Source organism: Tursiops truncatus, chromosome 1, assembly GCF_011762595.2.
Source record: "Tursiops truncatus isolate mTurTru1 chromosome 1, mTurTru1.mat.Y, whole genome shotgun sequence".
Lineage (NCBI taxonomy): Eukaryota > Metazoa > Chordata > Mammalia > Artiodactyla > Delphinidae > Tursiops > Tursiops truncatus.
In genome coordinates this window covers 86,361,880-86,380,857 of record NC_047034.1, presented here as the reverse complement: position 1 = coordinate 86,380,857, position 18,978 = coordinate 86,361,880, and the positions used below count along the sequence as shown (strand labels likewise).

The following is an 18,978-nucleotide window of genomic DNA, read 5'->3' as shown; positions in this document are numbered from 1 at the left end:
TCCTGGCTCTGCCAACCTTAGTAGCTGGGTGATCTGGAACAGATTGCTTAAGCTCTCTGAATATCACTTAAAGGGCAAAGTGAGATTAATACTTCCTGCCTATTGGGATTGTAAGGGTGACAGAAGCAATGTATATAAAGTACCCGGCATTTGGTAGGCACTCAGTAAATGGTAGACACTTCTACTGCCTCTATTCCTTGTTCTTTCCTTTAAGAGTCTCAGACTTTCAGCTTTCTGGCCTAGTGTATCCTGGCAGCTCCAGCCCCTCTACCATCTGTGCTAAGGGACTACTTTTAGGTTCTTCCATCCTCCCTAGGATGCCCTGCCTTGTCTTCCCCTGAAGCTTCCTGTTGAATCAGGATCCACCAGCCCACTGGCAAGGCCAGGAACAGGAACCTGTTCAATGAGCATTTATACTGTGTCCTGGAGGTACCCAGAATAAGACAGTACTTTGCTCCTACAGAGAGCTCTGCTCCCAGTGCGAGATCAGAGACTGGTAATGGGGTAGGCCTGGCGCTGCTCAGGTGTGGGATACGAGGGTGGAGAGACTGACCAGCAGATGACATCTCCTTGCCTGTGGAATTTTATTTACATTGGGATCTTTCTATCTCCAGCAACAGGGGACTGAAAACCCTGCTATCTGTTGGGGCTGGAACTTTGGAACCCAAGGGTAAGACTTTGCATTCACAGAGGAATCGCTCCCAGATTACTCAGTCTCTTCCAAACTCCAAGGGCTCTGAATTCTCTGAAGTGGGTGGCCTCTGGCTTCAGGTATAAATTTAGATATCCTATAACCTTCTGGTCAGAGCTGTCTTTGAAGTCTGTCCTTCCTTTATCACAGCTCTTACCACCTGCCTATCTACTTATCTATACCTTCCTTTATAGGAGCTCCTCCAGGGCAGAAACTCTATTGTATTCACCACTATATCCCAGCACTACCAAATGTCAAATGAATGTCTGAATAACTGAATATGCATCTGGACAAATAGGAGGCTAAGTGACAAGACAGAGGACCCAGGAGCTTAGGCCACTATTGTTTCCTCCCGTGTCCCCCCACCCCACCCCTACCCCAGCCCCAAATGCCGCATAATAGAATCCTGCCCTTGAGAGAGTCCACGTTGAAGCCCATCACTGCCACTAAGATCATAATGACTTGCTGACTCCAGATTCTCCAACATGGTGGCCACTGCTGAGAACCACCAGACCTTCATCCAGTCAGCCATATGGTTTCTGAGGAAGTACAACTTCCATGGGCTGGACATTGATTGGGAGTATCCTGGCAACTGTGGCAACCCAGCTGACACCAAGCAGCTCTTCACTGTCCTGTTGAAGATGACTCACATTCCCTGTGTCCAAAGAACATAGAATCTGGTCCACAATGGACTGGGGTGAAGACCACTATATGATGAGGGGTTCTGAGCGAGGCTAAGTACACCTGAGGGTGTGAATCTCAGTTCTTCTGGCTCAAAGCCTGATTTCTATAGTGTAAGATCAGATTTTTCTTTCAGGGAAAACTTGTAGGGCCAAGTTATAGAGACTACTGTAAGGGAGCATGAAAGTTAACTTATTTACAGTAAGAAATCTGCCAAGGAGTCTGAAACATTCATGTTCTAAGCACAGCTATGGGAAGTCAAATAGTCCTCAGACAGGTCCTTCCTTGGGGGGCAGCAATGTAGGGCAAGGTGAGCTAGTTACAGACTGAGATGTTCAATGGCCCCTCACTCTGGTAAGTAGAACCAGATGCTTCCAGCAAAGAGGTACTCCTGCCACCAGGGCCAGACATAAAGTTGTTGGGCCAGAGTGTCCTCTCCCCTGGGCAGCTTGATTGAGCACCAATGATTGCATCAGTACTCTTATTTCCTCTTCTTCCATGATTGATTTTTCCAATTGTTAGATTTAATCATATATAGTCTGTAGAGCTAAGAGCCATTTTTTTTTTGGTCCATATATTAGCTTTCTTTTATTATTTTTCTGCTCTGGACATTATTTGTGACTCTTAGAGGGTCACCAAATTTCCCTCAGTACAAGTTTTGGGGAGACAACTCATTGTTGTTCCCAGAGACCAACAACAGTTCTTTTTGTTTGTTTTGTTTTTTTATTTTTGGCTGTGTTGGGTCTTCATTTCTGTGTGAGGGCTTTCTCTAGTTGTGGCAAGTGGGGGCCACTCTTCATTGCGGTGCACAGGCCTCTCACTGTCGCGGCCTCTCTTGTTGCGGAGCACAGGCTCCAGACGCGCAGGCTCAGTAGTTGTGGCTCACAGGCCCAGTTGCTCCGTGGCATGTGGTATCCTCCCAGACCAGGGCTCAAACCTGTGTCCCCTGCATTGGCAGGCAGATTCTCAACCACTGCGCCACCAGGGAAGCCCCCCAACAACAGTTTTTGAAGCAAAGGACTCTAAGCTGAACACTGTTCAGCTTTCTTTGTAAGAATCATGACCTTGTCAAATGTTCATTGGTCCTTGCAGCCTGAGTCCAGTGTCCTCTGTTTCACAGGAAATGTATGAGGCTTTTGAGCACGAAGCCACCCAGAGCAACAAGCCTAGGTTGTTGATTTCTGCTGCTGTGTCAGCTGGCAAAGGTACCATTGAAACTGCCTACCAGATCCCCGAGATGTCAAAGTAAGTAAACCCCAAGCCCAGGAGCTAAGTAACTCTGAGACCTGCCCCATAGATTAGCCAATGCTCAGGTACCTTGGAGAGAGAAGGCTCTGTCCCAAAAGAATAAGATGACCCCAAAGCCTGAGAGAGAGGCGTGGGAAGCCAGCCAAAATTCTCAATGATAAAAGGCTATTTGGAAAAGGTTAGTTGAGTTTCAAACTTCTACAAGACCTGAAGGTCTGAGTGCAGCCAGATATTGATTATGGGTTGTAAGCCTTCTATATATCAATTTTTCAAATAAAGGTGAGAGAGAATGAAATAAAGAACAATAAAGCATATTCCCTCATGATGTAATTACAAACAACACATCCAGTAGGGACTAGGAGCTTTAGGGGCAGTGGGTTGGAGACTATGATTTCCTCTGGATCATTTTTCTTCTCTTGTATCCTACCCTCAACAGCCCAAGGTACATGGACCTCATCAACGTGATGACCTATGACCTCAGGGGCTCCTGGGATGGCTTCACAGGAGAGGACAGCCCCCTGTTTGCAGGACCCAATGACAAGGGAGACTACAAATACTTCAGTGTGGTGAGTAAGGATTTGGGACAGTTAATTCTGATGGATATTTTCAAAGCATGTCATGGGATCCCTGGCCAAGGACCAAAAGGGAGGCTGAGGAAGCTTGATGGACAAGATAAAGATGGTGATCTTTTTTAACCCAGTTCATGTTGCCTGCTTCCTTTCTCCTATGATTAATTGTACCCATTCATCTTTCACACCAAAGGAAGCAGAATAGTGGCTTGGGATAATCCCAAACATTGAAAAAATAATTTAACTATCATTGTCATTGATGCTAGGAGCACGTTTCATGATCTATCTTGCCCCTAATCTTCCTCACCTCCCTTCTACTTTCTCCCCATCCCATAAGATTTATCTTCTTAACTTGTATGGCATAGGCAGCTGTAATAATAAATCTTAATGATAAGTAGGTGTGTAAGTTGGCTAGATGTGATTTCAGTGTAGAATGCAACCAGAGATATAAAAATTGGCATGGGAAAGTCTCCCAGGAGCATACCCCATGCTCAAACAATTCTGAGCTGCTATATTCCACAAGTTGGGAAAACAAGAGGATGCACAGCTGAACCCCAGTCCCATCCCAAATGCCAAGTCCAGTATGAGGGGAAGGAGGATAGTGGAACATTTCATTCCCAGTTGACACTGGGCCCTGCTACCTAAGTACTATACCTCTTGACTGACGCTGCCTCTAACACCCAGTTCCAGAAGGAAGGGTACCACTTTCCTTTCTGTGAGGTTGGGCTGTGGAAGGGTCTGGACTGCAGGCTATGTCTGAAGTGGCCAGGAAATTGGGTAGAAAATGTTGGCTATTCCACAGGCCTCTGGGCATATCCTCAGCTGCTTTTTAGTACAGTAATATGTTCCTTACCTTGCCTCTAGGATTATGCAATGAACTACTGGAAGAATCAAGGTGCCCCTGCTGAGGAGCTGATGGTGGGCTTTGGGGCTTATGCCAGTACCTTCACTCTCACTAATCCTGCCAGCCATGGTCTGGATGCTCTCACCTTTGGCCCTGGGACTGCCAGGTCCTACACTCAGGAGGCTGGGAGTCTTGCCTACTTTGAGGTAATGTCCCAGAGGGCTGGAGGAGCAGAGAGATTCACTTTCTGTTCTAAAGAACATAGATACTTCCAAAGAGAAGGAATTTATACTCTGATTTCTAATACAGGGTACCCCATTGTTGCTAGCTCTGAGTGTATGTGGTAGGGAGGGAAGGGTAGAATGAACCATTGAGAAAACATCTCAAATTTTAACCTTTTAGAGTAAATGTGCATCTTTCATGCTAGTAGTGGTTAACATTTACCGGGTCCAAATGTATAGCCAGGCTCTGTTCTCAGTGATTTTTATATATCATCCTATTTACCCCTCACAACAGTGAGGTGCTGATTTTATCCTCTTACACAAGAAGACACAGAGGCACAGAGGGATTAAGAAACTTGCTCAGGGTCACAGAACTTGTAAGTGGCAGAGCTAAGATTCAAACTAAAGTTGTCCAGCACCAGAATCTCAGACCCTAAACATTATGTGTTCTCACCCACTTGTTGGCTCTTGGCTCTTTTGTGGCAAAAATTCTTTCAAATAAGAGAAACAGGAAAACTCGTTTCAAGGGGAAACTGGGCCACAAGGCACAAAGAAGCTGCCCTGTCCCTTGTCTCACAGATGGGTATTGGCAGACCCAGGACTGGAATTTAGGTCTTGTCTTTCCAGCCTGTGCCCTTTCCACTGTGCCACCCACAAGAGGGAAAGCAGGGGAGCTGGGGTGAAACTGGAACCATGAGCTCTTATTTCCAGCAAAGAGAGGTGGGGAGAGGAGTGTATTCCAGAAAATAAAGGGAGGGAGGAGGGAGATGTGAGCCAAACACAGGCAGGTGCATCTGAGCCGTGATTTGTCCTCCTGCCCCAGGTCTGCTCCTTCTTGAAAGGAGCCACCGAGGTGTGGAACGCTCCCCAGAAGGTGCCCTATGCCTACAAGGGGAATCAGTGGATTGGATATGCCAATCCCAAGAGCTTCACCCTCAAGGTAAGGCCCTCCACACCCTTCCTTCTACACAGTTGGGAGAGGTAGGGAACCTGCCCTCCAAGTACATTTGAATTACAAGAAAACACCTAAGAGAGGTAAGGCAAGACCCAGGGTGGCCCTGAGGTCTCAAGGGAGCTGGTAGCCCAGCTGTAGAGCTCGGCGGTTGGAACAGCCCCTCTGCTCCCGGGCAGTTGCAGCTGGTTCCTCCCTTCCCTCAGCTCCTGTGCCTTCCCGTCCTCGGCCCCCACGCCCACTCCTGGAGACTCCCTTTTGGCCCCTTTCCCTGCTCTGCTCTGCTCCTGATCCAGCGCTCTGATTCGTGCTTCCTGAATTAGGCACTCTTCCACCCCGAGGGCCATGGTGTAGATCAGTTTCTTCCTCTCCTTTTCTCCTCTCCTGCATACAGTAACTTCATACAGGAGGAACCCACATCGGGAGGCAAGAGATCCTTGGAGCCATTAGGCTTCTGCCCACTGGCCTTTACATGCTCATATCTGGGTGGTTACTATTTACCAGCCCCAAAGCACTTCACCCTATACCTCCCCATCAGGAGCCCTGTCTCTCTGCCCAGACACTTGCCAGGTGAAGGGCCCTGTATCTCTTTTGACATCACAACCACCCAAGCTCCAACTCAGACAAGCCTTCTCAGAAGGTGGTTGGTGATAACAGAGAGCAGGGGAGAGACTCATTCTCCCTGACTTGGTAGTCCTAAGATCTCTCCTTGTCTACAAATATGTCCATGACTCCCTCAGAGTCTCTGTGGGAAAGCCACTCTCCCATTCCCTCCTCTCCATGACTGGATCATGGCCTTCCCCGTCATCCTGCTGGAGTCACTCCCTGTGCGTGTGCAAGGACATCCCACAGTGCCCCCGATTCTCTCCCACAGGATGAGTGGCTGCTGAAGAACTAGTTGGGGGTCCATGGTCTGGAACATTGGCTTGGATGACTTCACGGGCACTTTCTGTGGACAAGACAAATACCCTTTCATGCATGCCCTCAAGTCTGCACTCAGCGTCTCCACTCCCAGTAAGTAGTGAAGCACCACCTACCAGCCACGAGGTAACAAACTAGACATTAAGGAAGAAGAAAAGACTATCCAGAGCTCCTCCCAGTCTGGCTTCAAAGAAAGCCTCCTTCAGATCTTCCACCTGTCCTAGCATGTCCACTGGGAACTGGCATTTGGGACCCAGAAAGAGAGACTCAGGTGGCTGCTAAGGGACAGCCCCTGAGTGAGAGAGAAAGGCCCATCCCTGTTCCCGAGGACTTTCCTTGTAGAGCTGTTCAAGGAGCTCCTGGAGAACATTCCGGAGCCTGGGTAGAGAGAGGACCACAAATGCCTTGTTCCTGTTCCTGTCTGCCCAGCTCCAGCCTTTAGGAACTTTGTGGAGCAGAGAAGACAAGGTAAGGGAGGGATGGCAAAGTTAGGTGGTGAGGAGAGGGAAGAGAGAAGGAGAACCCTGACGGGGTCCAGCTGGCCCATTCCCTGAAGTGAGGAGCAGAATTACGATTAGTCTCAGCACACAGCTTTGCCCCAGACCCAAAGGCCTGGGCAAGTGCAGAAAGCAGAAGAGGCCAGGAAGACATGTGGACAGCCAGTGCTGACTGCTGGACCATGTCACATGTGGACAGCCAGTGCTGAATGCTGGACCATGTCAATTCTGCTGGTTATTTCAAGTTATCCTCACAGGTGCTCTTGGAGACAGGTGTAGTCTACTTAAACATAAAAACTAGGGAGGGAGAAACAGGGAGGTATTAGTCAAAGGGTGCAAGTTTCAGTTTTACAATATGGATGAATCCTAGAGATCTACTGTACAACATAGTGCCTGTAGTTAAGAATACTATATTGTATACTTAAAAGTTTGCTGGAAGGGTAGATCTTGTGTTCTTACCACAAAAAATAATAATAAATAAAGAGGACAGGAGGAGACTTCTGGAGGTGATGGGTATGTTTACGACATTGATTGTGATAATCGCAATGTGTACTTATCTCCAAACCCATCAAGTTGTATGTAAACACTTTGTATGTCAATCATACCTAATAAAGTGGTTTAAAAAAGAAAGACAACAGTGTAGTAGGCATAACACAGGCTCTGAACTCAAGGTAGAACTAGTTTTGAATCTCAGTTCTCACCTTAGCTGACATGAATAAAATAATCTTTAAAATTCTTCCACTTTGTAGGATTTTGGGGGGTTATGGAACATAGTATTTGGACAAGCATTTAGGTGATAAATAAACATTACTTTCCTCTTAAAAATAAAATAAAAACAAAGTTAATTATTCTGTAGCACTTACATTTTATACAGCATACACATGGGAAAATACTTTATGTAATAATTCTAAGAGATAGTACTAGTATTCCATCATTTAAGGGAGGAAATTGAGGCTCAGAGAAGTTAATGACTTGTTTTTGGTCACATAGCTCATAGCAGAGCTGGGCTGTGAACTTGGGTATCACTGATTCAGGCCCAGAGCATTTAACCACTGGTTCAGATAAGATGAGGAACCCCCAGTGACACTACAGACACAACACTTATGCTGGGAAAGTAGTCCACCCCAGAACCTATGGGGTCCTTTTCTTACTCTCTCAGGTTGCAGAGTACCCACCTCTACCATGGGCTCCCCCACCAACACTGTGGCTCCCGGGAGTGGCAGCACTGGCGAGAGTGGATTCTGTGTCGGAAAGTCCAACGGTCTCTATCCCAGCCCCACCAGCAAGTGCACCTTCTACAACTGTGTAGATGGATGTACCTACGAGGAGGCTTGTCAGACAGGCCTGGTCTTTGACACCAGCTGCTCTTGCTGTAACTGGATTTAAGCCATCTTCTTGTGGGATCCATTGGGGACTGTAGGACAGAAGGATGATTAAATGGAAGTTTTGCCTCAGACTACCAAGTTGTCTACTTTGATTTGTGAATCTACGTGATACTCCCCTGTGTGTAAAACAGAAGCCTTACCTTCTTGCTTCCCAGAGGTCTCCAGAGGTTGGGGCTGGGAGACAAGGATGGGTAGTGTCTGGGACCTCTCTGAGCATTTCCGTGAGAAGTTCTGGTGTTCTGGACTCCTCTTGAGGCAGAAGGGGAGAAGAAATGAGAGGCTCTAGGGTCAAGAGAGATCAAGGGAGATTTGATCTCTCATTTTGTTCTTTCCCACAAATATGCCTCCAAAGTGTCTTGCAGAAGAACCTAGAAAAGTGGTTGGACTCAGAACACAATTTACTGCATCACCTCCTTCAGGAACTCTTCCTTTACCAGGTTAACTCATCTCCCAACTCCAGGGCTAAACAACCCAAGCAAACCATACTTGTTTGAAGACAGAGCACGAGGGCCACCTGTAGGATGGTCCACACACTCCACTTCCACACCTGTGAAGCTAGAAACAAAGACCATCGGCACAATTGCAAAATTAGCTAACTTAAAACAATATTAGTTCATTTTCATCTTTATTGCCACACTACACCTGAATGTATCCTCAGAGAAGGTACCAAGAAAGTGGAAAGAAAAGGCAGCTTACAGCAGGGTGGGAGGTTTCGCTCCTACCATCTCCAGGACAGCATGGCCCCTGCTCTGAAGAAGCTGAGGAAGCGTGCAGCTCACCAAGCAAGGAAGCTTCCACACTAATCAGCTCGTTTAGGAGCTCAGGGAGGACTGGTTCCGGAGATTATGCTATTTTGACAAAACCAATCAAACAACAAGCAGAAGTTAATTTCTTTCCCTCCCATCTCATCAGCTGGAATATGAGCAGAGTTTCTACCCATCTCAGTTTGCCTGAGGTAGTCCTGGTTGTTAACTATTGTCCCAGCTTCCCATTCATTTAGCAATTTTACTGGTTTAAGAATTTTATTAAAAATTGTTTTGTTTTGTTTTGTTTTTTACTAGTTGTATCAAAGTTATCTGGAGTAGATTTGACACACCTCTACTTTATACTACTTCCAATTTCTGCCATGGTCTGTACACAGCATTCTTACTTTAACACATGGTTAAATGTAAATGTTCACTGGTAATAACCCGTCTCTCTTTTCCTGATTCTTTTCTGACAAATCTTAAATTATAGCCTCTTGCGACTGCCTGCAGATGCTCACTGAGAAACGGACGTGTGCTTGGATGGAAGTGGCTAAGGACAGCTATCTCCTCTGGTCTGCAAGGCTTATGGGGGAGGTATTGACACTGCTGCTCCTTGGTGGGCCACCTACTGTGTTGTGGCCTGAACCACGGCCTGCAAGAATCACAAAGTCATCAGGCCACCAAGGGTGGGATCAGTGGGAAATGTGGGAAAATATAGGTTAGAATTATGTGTAATATGAACAGGGAAAGAAAAACCAAGCAATCGGACCATTGAACTTATAAAGAGTAGTCTGAATGCTCTTGCTACAGGGTTTGTCATTTATTGTGTGGCATAAATCTACAACCACTTATTTTATTGTCTGACAACACTTTCTATTTTTCAAGTAAATGCTTTTGTCAGCAATAAGCTATATACAATTAAAGTGACTATATAATGAAAAATTAAGTACTGAATTTCCATTTTCCAAGAAAGTTGAGCTGAATGTATAACTTGCATAAGTTGTTAGTTGACATCACTATCTACCATGGGGCTGTTGGGCATTGCATGAAAACCAGAGGTCACAAATCTGCTGAGCAAGCATCAGCATCTATGTCTAAATTACTAACTATTTTAAGAGAATTTTACTTAAAGATGCTGATTTAACAAAGGTAGTTGCCAAAGGTGTTTGATATCACTTGGTGAAACATAAATTTCATTTAGGCAGATATTAGAATAGATGTGCCAAGTTCATTTCTCTCTTTATCTAATCTGTGTGTGTGTGTGTGTTTGTGTGTGTGTGTGCACGCACACATATTTATAAAAGTGAAGCTCTGTTTGCTTCACAAGCTTTTAAGTAATGACAAATTTATATCGCTGTCATCAGGTGCTTTAAATAGAAAGTCACATAAGTTAATTCTAGTAATAGTTGAATTTTTTTCACTCAGTTCATGAAATCAAAGTAAAGTTTTTGGCGGTTCATTTCGTCAAAGGTGAAACATCTGACATTATTGTAAATGTTGCTGTAAATTCGGTTAAAAATTTCAACATTGAAAGTTATTTTTGCAATGATAATATTTGTGGTGATGAATTTAAATATCAATGGAACACAACATTATGTAAAAAAATATTCTTTCTAAATTAAAAAACCTACAGAGCAGAAATATGCTGGGAATTAGCTGTAGGTCACAAGTCACTCATTAATGTGTTAAAAAAAAGTGACATTCTATCATTCAAAATAAAAGTTGTAAAATTTTCAAATATTTTTATATACCTAGAGTAACTGATCTATAATTTTTGGACAATGCTGACGCTGAGTACAAGAAAATATACATCAATGTGTCAGTACAAGTTTCCTCTCTTTGCTGCCTATTGTCTGTTGGATTTTAGAAATGTTTGGACCATTGAAGAATTATGTCTTAATTCAAAGTGTTCCACAGTGGTACTGAACTTTTAAAAAAAATTTTAGATATCTTCTACGTTTTGATTGCATTTTATTCCAAAACGATTATAAATATTTTATCAAAGTATTCAATGAAGAAACTCTAAAGCACTTTAACTTTTGAAGTTTTAATAAGTTAATATTATTTAAAAAATGAATTTTGCAAATAGGAAGACTCTGAAAGAGGCATCTAACAAATTAAATGAGAAGTGAACAAATTAAATGAGAAGTGCTCAAATGTATATGACATACAGTTTTGAAATTTTAAAACTGCATTTTCAAATATTTCAATTTGTAGGAAGAATATTTTGATTGAGCCACTATTTTTAGCTACAATTTTTTTTTTTTTTTTTTTTGCGGTACGCGCGCCTCTCACTGCTGTGGCCTCTCCCGCTGCGGAGCACAGGCTCCGGACGCGCAGGCCCAGTGGCCATGGCTCACAGGCCCAGCCACTCCGCGGCATGTGGGATCTTCCCGGACCGGGGCACGAACCCGTGTCCCCTGCATCAGCAGGTGGACTCTCAACCACTGCACCACCAGGGAAGCCCTAGCTACAATTTTTAATTGGATATATTTATTGCTATATTAGATTAGAAAGAAACTGAAGAGGCATACAACCTTGCAGCATCTAAATTTGGGGAAACATTCAAAGGAGTAACGAAGATATTTGTTGAAGAAAGCTTCTCTGGATGGAAGCCAAAAGATAACATCTGTGAAAATATTTGAATTAAAATATTTAAACATTTTAATAGAAAAAAGTAGAATTGAGAATATCCCCGATTTAGCAGAATTTCCTCTGAGCATCTGTAGAGAGAGTTTTTCTCAATTAAAAACTGTCTGGCCTACAAAGAAAAATCAACAGAAGTTTTATGGACTGAATTGTGTCCCTCTAAAATGCATACGTTGAAGTGCTAACCCTGAGTACGTCAGAATGTGACTGTATTTGGAGACAGGGCCTTTAAGAAGGTAACTGAGGTAAAATGAGGTCATTAGGGTAGCCCCTAATTCAGTATGATTGGTGTCCTTATAAGAAGAGAAGATTAGGATACAGACACACGTGTGCGCACACACACACACACACACATGCACGCACACACACAAACAGAGGGAAGACTGTGTAAAGACACATGGAAATGATGGACATCTACAAGCCACAGAGAGAGGCCTCAGAAGAAGCCAACCCAGCAGACACCTTGATCTCAGATTTCCAGCCTCTAGAACTGTGAGGAAATAAATTTCTGTTCTTTTATGGCAGCCCTAGCAAAATAACACCAAAGGTATCAGCATCTTTGAAATGATTAACCATGAAAAGCAATTTTGAAGATTTCAGGCAACATTATAAAAAAATTTTTAAATAGTAAAACCACATTGAAAAACTTTTATTCTTCAGAAAAATGCCAGTGACATCTTACTAGAAATATGGCTAAGAAATTGATTGAAGTTTGTGAATATGGAGCAAGAATAATCATTCAGAATTTAAAATTTTGATTTACTGGGCATATATATATTTACTTTTTAGAAAAATAATTTTTGAAAAAAATTTTAACAGAACTATTTGGTAAGTCCATTTGTATAACATAACATCAATCCAAAATAAACATTTCAAAAATTACATATTTCTAATGCCCCTTTCACTCAAACGTGTCTGGGTTTGGATGATAAATTATGTGAAAGGACTCAGAATTGTTGATCAGATATTCCATTATATACTGAATGTACTCATACATCTGCAGAAAAGAAGACCCCAGATTTGCACAAAGTGCTGACCCGGCCATTTTGTAAACTAACTACAAAGAGAAAACTTGAACTTAACTTGAACTTATTTCAGAGCCATTACAACATCTCTGGCCCAGGGTTTCCCCATCTCCCTGTGATCCCTGTGGCTTGCACTTTAGCCGTTTGCACTTGTGTCTGGATTGCTGTCTTTATCCTGGGAGTCCACACACCCTCATGGCTCCTTATCTCATTGTCCTGGCTCTGTCAAGAAGGAAGTCACCCTCCATATTCCCCCAGTCCTCGCTCCAAGTTCCTTCCTGCTGCTTTATTTATTTAACCAACATTTATGTAGCACGCTATGAACAGCCCTGTCCTCAGCACTCTAATGAACATCCACTCACTGGATTTTCATTAGGACCCCCCTGTGGTAGTCATGGTGATTATTCCCACTTTACAGGACGCCTGCGCAGAGAGGCTGAGAGACTTGCCTAAGGTCAAAGGGCTGGAAAATGCATTTCAAAGCTGGTAGTGTGGCTTCCGTCTTAACCCACACTCCGTGCTGCCCTCTGGCCCATCCACACACGGAGGCCACTCCTCATTTACAGCCCGGGCTCCAGTCTCTGGATCATACTCAGAACTGAGGGGAAAGTGAAGTGGAGCCGGTCAGGGGGCAGTACCCAGTGTTTTAGGACCCGCTCCTCTGACTTCAGCACACCCCATCCAGGAATCTGAGTCATGCTGCCCCTGACTGTCTCATCGCCCTCCCGGCGGGGCAGGGACCTCGAAGGGGGAGCAGGGTGGTTGGAGTATGCTGGCAGGTGGTGACCCAAGCAGCGGGGCTGTCCTTGAGCCATCTCGCTAGGAACCACCAGCGTCCTCATCACTTGCACGGAATGATCCGCCCCGCTTGCGGGGCCGAGACAGTGACTGTCCCTCTTTTCCCTCCCGCGGGGGCACTGGATCCCAGCCACAGCGACCCCAAGCCGCTTCCCCCGGCAAGCGCACTTGCTGGCCCCTCGGAACTCTGTCCCCTCTTTTACCCGCGTCCCCTCCCCCTATCTTCCACGCCCCCTCCCCCCTCCTTCGCGAGGGTTGTCGAGCTCAGAGCAGAAGTTAAGGGCAGAGGGGCCAGAATCTCTTAGGGTGATGAAGAGAGCCGGTTTGCTGTCACGGCTGGACTGGACGGGAAGCCACAGGGAGGAGTGAGCCCAATGAGGAAATCCCCATCCCTGTTCCTGGAAGGAGACAATTGAAGGTCAAGTGACAGCGCGCTGGAGGTGTCAGTGATCCACACCTCCTGCACTTCACAATTCTCGCGGCTACCTGCACCCTTCATCCACACCCACAGGCTGTGTGATCCATTGCTAAAGATTGACTTTTTTTTTTTTTTTCAGAACCTCTGTAGGGGCGTCCTGAGTTGGCTTGAGCTGTCAAGGCCAGAATCCAAGGCTGGATTCTTGGCTGGAAGGAGCATTCCCTGTTGGGTTCTGCCCCGGGAAAATCGTGAGGAAAGTGAGGACCCTCTCAAGCGCAGGCCACCTATACTCCTAAGGCCGCTTGGCTCTGGCTGCGGGAGTTCCCTTCCCACCAGCCGACCTGGGGCACCACAGTCTAGCCAGGAGCGGTGGCCACCATTCCCAGCAACAAGGAGCAGGTGGGCCACGCCCTGGGTCTTTAAAACCTCCTGGCTGGAAGCTCTGAGAGCCCAGATGGGAGGCAGGCAAGTCTGTGGGACCAGACCTTGCTCGTTATTCCTACACATTGACGCTCACCTGCTCCACTCTTGTCCTGCTGCTGTCTCTAGTTCCTCACTCCACCACCATCTTTTTTTTCTCAAACATCACTATCAGAGCTATCATTTGGATCTGACAGGTTGCTCTTCCATCAGCTGCAGCATTTTGCGAAACATGTTCTAAATAACACCAGCGTTTTGCAAGCTGGTAATAAATGAAACACATTTGGGAAATGTATCCTATATGCATACTATGTGTGGGCCACAAATTTGATTCTACATTTCAGGTAGCCAGTAAAAAATAGGAAAAGAAATTAGTTACACAATATATAGTATCCAGAAGATCAGAGCAAACCAACAAGACAGATCCAACTAGTTTAGATTCTAAGAAGAGAAATAAACTTCTCCCCAGGATTTTCCTAAAGAGAACACACTGTATAATGTGAGGATGAACATCCGCCCAGTACACACAAGGCATATTTTATAAATGGATGCTCCCTATAGCATCCCTCAAAAGAAAGGGAGGTCCTAAGTCCAAAATGCATGTCAATCAAAGCAAAACTCTGGGGAGCCTATAACATAAGAGCCAAATCTGAGTTCTCTGCTGGGCTCTCTGGAGCTGGGCTGTCCAAAACAGTAGCCACTAGTCACAGGCAGCTACTGAGCACTTGAAACATGGCTCATCCAAACTGAAATGCATATTTAAGTATGAAATACACACCAGCTTTTGAAGACTCACTAAAGGGAAAAAAAGTAAAATATCTCAATAACTTTTATATTAATTGTATAAATGAGTAGTCACATGATGAAATGTTATTATAGATAAATTAGATTAAATAAAATATTATTAAATTAACATCACCGGTTTTCTAAATGTAGCTGTTAAAAATTTTATAGGTATATATTTCTACTTAACACAGCTGCAGTGTTACTTAAACTATATACCATATAAAACTATATATAAACTATAAATATCAAGTATGCATGATAAAAAGATTTCATATTTAATAATTTGGGAAACACTGTCTACTGTATCCCCTTCTTGGTGTGTTCTGTAGGACAGTAATGTGGAAAACTTGGGGAAAAAAATTCATGAATTAAACATATTTGGGAAATGCCAGGTTAAGCATAGAGGACTTCTTGGGGCTTTCAATACCATGAGAATTGTGATTTTCCAAGAGATGCTTCTCAGATGCAGCATTTTCCCAACACCTTCAACCAAAGAACTCCTTTTATCATGAACACAGCACTCATTGACATAACTCTGAAGGGCAGTTTAGGGAACACTGGCCTAGAGGATAAGTCTCACAGGACTTACCTTGGTCCCTAAGGCTCTTGTGTGGCTTGTGGTTTGGCTCCAAAATCTTTTCTCTTGCTATTTCCTCCAGTTAATATCTAATATTTTCACTAGATTTCAAGTCTTCACCCCAGACTTAATGAATCAGACCCTTTGAGACTACCCTTTTTATATCAATTAACTTTTGCTGCATGATAAAACTCCCCCAAATACAGTGGCTTATAATAGTGACAATTTTACATGCTATGCCATGGATGAACTTTGCTGAGTGAAATAAACCCATCACAACATGACAAATACTATATGATTCTACTTACAGGAGGTATCTAGAGTAGTCACAAGCATGGATACAGAAAGTAGACGGTGCTTACTGGGAAACGGGGAGTTGTTGTTCAGTAGGTATAGAGTTTCAGCTTAGGATGGTGAAAAAGTTCTAGAGAGCTGTTACACAGCCATGTGATTATAGTAAACACTACTGAACTGGACCCTTAAAAATGGTTAAGAAGATAAATATTACAGCATGTGTTTTCTATCACAATTTTAAAAATTTAAATTAAAAAAAACCAGCAACAATAAATTTAGTTTGCAATTCTGTAGATCAGCAATTTGGGCTAGGATGAGCTGGGCACTCCTTCTACTGGTCTTGGTTGGGCTGAAGCATGCCTCTATGGTCAGCTGGCAGTCACTGGCTGACACTGCTCCTGGGGTTGCCTGGCTCTCAGCTAGGGCCATTAGGGTGACTGGCCACATGCTTCTTGTCCTCCCTCAGGCTCACTCTGCTCAGATGGCAGTCTCAGCACTCTAAGACTGTGAGAGCAAAAGCCGCACAGCCTCTTCAAAACTAGACCAGGAACTCACACAATGTCATCCCTCTTGCTGCTTTCTATCAAAGCAAATAACAAGGCCAGCTCAGATTCAAAGGGTGGGGTAAGTATCTCTATCTCCTGATGCAAAGAGCTAAAAAGCCGAGTGACTGTTTTTACAATGGTCCACACATGTTCTGTAGTCCCATTTTCCAGAACAATCCATCATAATCGGTTTCTTATCTTTGATATGTACAGAAGCATACTTTTTTTTTATGAGGCTACCTTCCTGTTTATTTTATATAATGTACAACCAAACATAGTGTATAAACTTTTACTTGATATAATAAAACTTCCTATTTCAGCACAATGTCAGAAGCAGACTCTTTTGTACTTCACTTTTTTCACTTTCTCAGACACATATCATCAGCAGATCAGAGCTATTTTATTTTTTTTAGTGGTGAATTTTTTCATTATCACATTGCTAGGCTTCCCTTGCCCCCTGTCTCTCCATTGTCTTTATTGTATCTCAATACTAAATGCAGGATATTCTCAATATGATCTTTTCCAAATACATTTTTTGAGTCCTTCCACCTACCTCTGACCATTTTCTTTGGAATCTTTAACCCCAGGTGCATAGCTGCCCGCTCCTCAAGCTGAACTCCTTTTTGCTTGGCTCTAGTGGTTACTCTGGACCAACTTGTCCTGTAGCACTTAATTCACCAGATCATAATTTTCCACTTATTTACCTATCTGTACCAGTGATGGTGAGCCCTGTGTCTTGTTTACTCATACAACCCAGCATCCTCATGGTACCTGGCACAATGTAGGCATTCACTAGGTCATTATTTTTTGTTTGTTTGTTTGTTTGTTTTTGCGGTACGCGGGCCTCTCACTGCCGCGGCCTCTCCCGTCGCGGAGCACAGGCTCCGGACGCGCAGGCTCAGCGGCCATGGCTCACGGGCACAGACGCTCCGCGTCAAGCGGGATCCTCCCAGACCGGGGCAAGAACCCGTGTCCCCTGCATCGGCAGGCGGACTCTCAACCACTGCGCCACCAGGGAAGCCCCACTAGATCATTATTAAATAAATAAATGAACATTAATGAATAAATAGTTCAATGCAGGTGCATTCCCATGGTTTTTTACTGTAAGTACGGTATCTGTCCACAAGGTTATAAGGGATGGGAACTGTACCTCCTCCCTTTATTTCTTCCAACTTGTGACTCACATTTTACTGGAAGAATGCCTTCTTTTAATACCGCTACCCTGGTTTCCCATATGCTCATTACTATGGCAACACTCTCAGATTTCTGTGTATACATCTATGAGTACTACCTGTTAGATTCTGCCTCTTTATCAGAGTATTTCTTCTTTGTGTGTGCTTTAAGTGATGGGAACTCTCTGGAAACAAGGGCCCCTACCCTCCTCACTCCTTCTTGTTCACTTGAAAAGAATGATTGTGCAACTGTGGATACAGTATTTTATGCATGTCAATTAGGTCAAATTTATTAATCATCTTCTCAGATCTAGACACTGACTTTTCTTTTTCTTCTTACTGTGGAGAGGTACTTTAAAATCTCCCTCTGTGATTTTGAAGTTGTCTGTTTCTCCTTTTGGTTTTGTCAATTTACATATTATAGAGACTTTGGATTTTGATATCTTCTTGTTGGATCAACCCCTTATTATTACAAAATGTCCTTCTTTATCTCAAGGAATACTTCTTATCTTAAAATCTGCTTTGTCTAATATCAGTATAGCTACATCAATTTTCTTTTGGCTAGTGTTTACATGTATATTTTTCCCAACCTTTTACTTCAATCTTGCTGTAGCTTTGTGGTATGTATCTTGTAAGCAGCATACACTTAAGCAGTATTTAAACAAGAAAGTAGATTGCCAATCTTTGACTTATGCCTAGAGTATTTAGCCCATTTACATTTACTGTAATTACTAGTATATTTAGGTTTAAATCTATAATCTTTTTTTTTTTTTTCACTGCTCCAGTCAACTAAAGGGAAACTTTATTGACACTCCCAGGACCATGGGGGTATGACCCTGCAGAGCAGGAGGGACTATATTTGACCTTCTTCTTCGGGTGCATGTTGTTGGTGTGGCTTGTAACATTTGACAGCATAGGAGTGCAGGTGAGGGAAACTCTTGGGAGAGCTTATCTTGTTGAAGTTGTATTTCTGGTCTAGCTTGTGGGAGGAAGCCTCAGTAATGCCACCTGGTAGGTGCAGCACCAAGTTCAGGGTGGATTTTTCCTGGATGTTATAGTCTGAGTGAGTATAGCCACCCTCCAGCTGCTTACCCATGAAAATCGGAAGGTGCTGGCTAGGTGGGATGCCCTCCTCGTCTTGAATTTTGCGTTTGACATTCCTTTGACATCTTTGACATGGTCACTGGGCTCAACCTCAAAAGCAAAGACCCCATCAGGGTCTCACAAAGATCTGTATCTCTACATCTTCTTATTGGCTGCCTCATTGAAGAGAAAGAGCTAAATCTACAATCTTTTTTGACCTGCCTGATTTATATTGTTTTCTCTCCCCATTGAAGAAATAACAATTGTGAAAAGTAAAGCAAGGAGGAAAATCTTCAGACTGTAGACTAGTTTTCAGGCAGACGAATTCTAGCAGAGAGTACATAGGAAATTTGAGAATCTGGACATTTATTCTATTCAAAAGTATTGTTAGATATTCTAGCATCAGGTGTGAAGGCACAGGGGAAAGAGAGAGTAATAGCATGTTAATCTGTTTCT

General features: G+C 43.8%; 1 protein-coding gene across 1 annotated transcript; it reads left to right on the top strand.

Annotated features, from left to right (window-relative positions):
* Positions 1-473: 473 nt before the first annotated feature.
* Positions 474-8,083, top strand: LOC101323291 (acidic mammalian chitinase-like). The gene is given in 7 exon segments (XM_019919633.2): positions 474-2,617; positions 3,057-3,186; positions 4,054-4,239; positions 5,078-5,194; positions 6,081-6,100; positions 6,102-6,220; positions 7,784-8,083. Coding segments are annotated over 7 exon segments (972 nt in total). The 5' UTR covers positions 474-2,444; the 3' UTR covers positions 8,011-8,083.
* Positions 8,084-18,978: the final 10,895 nt, after the last annotated feature.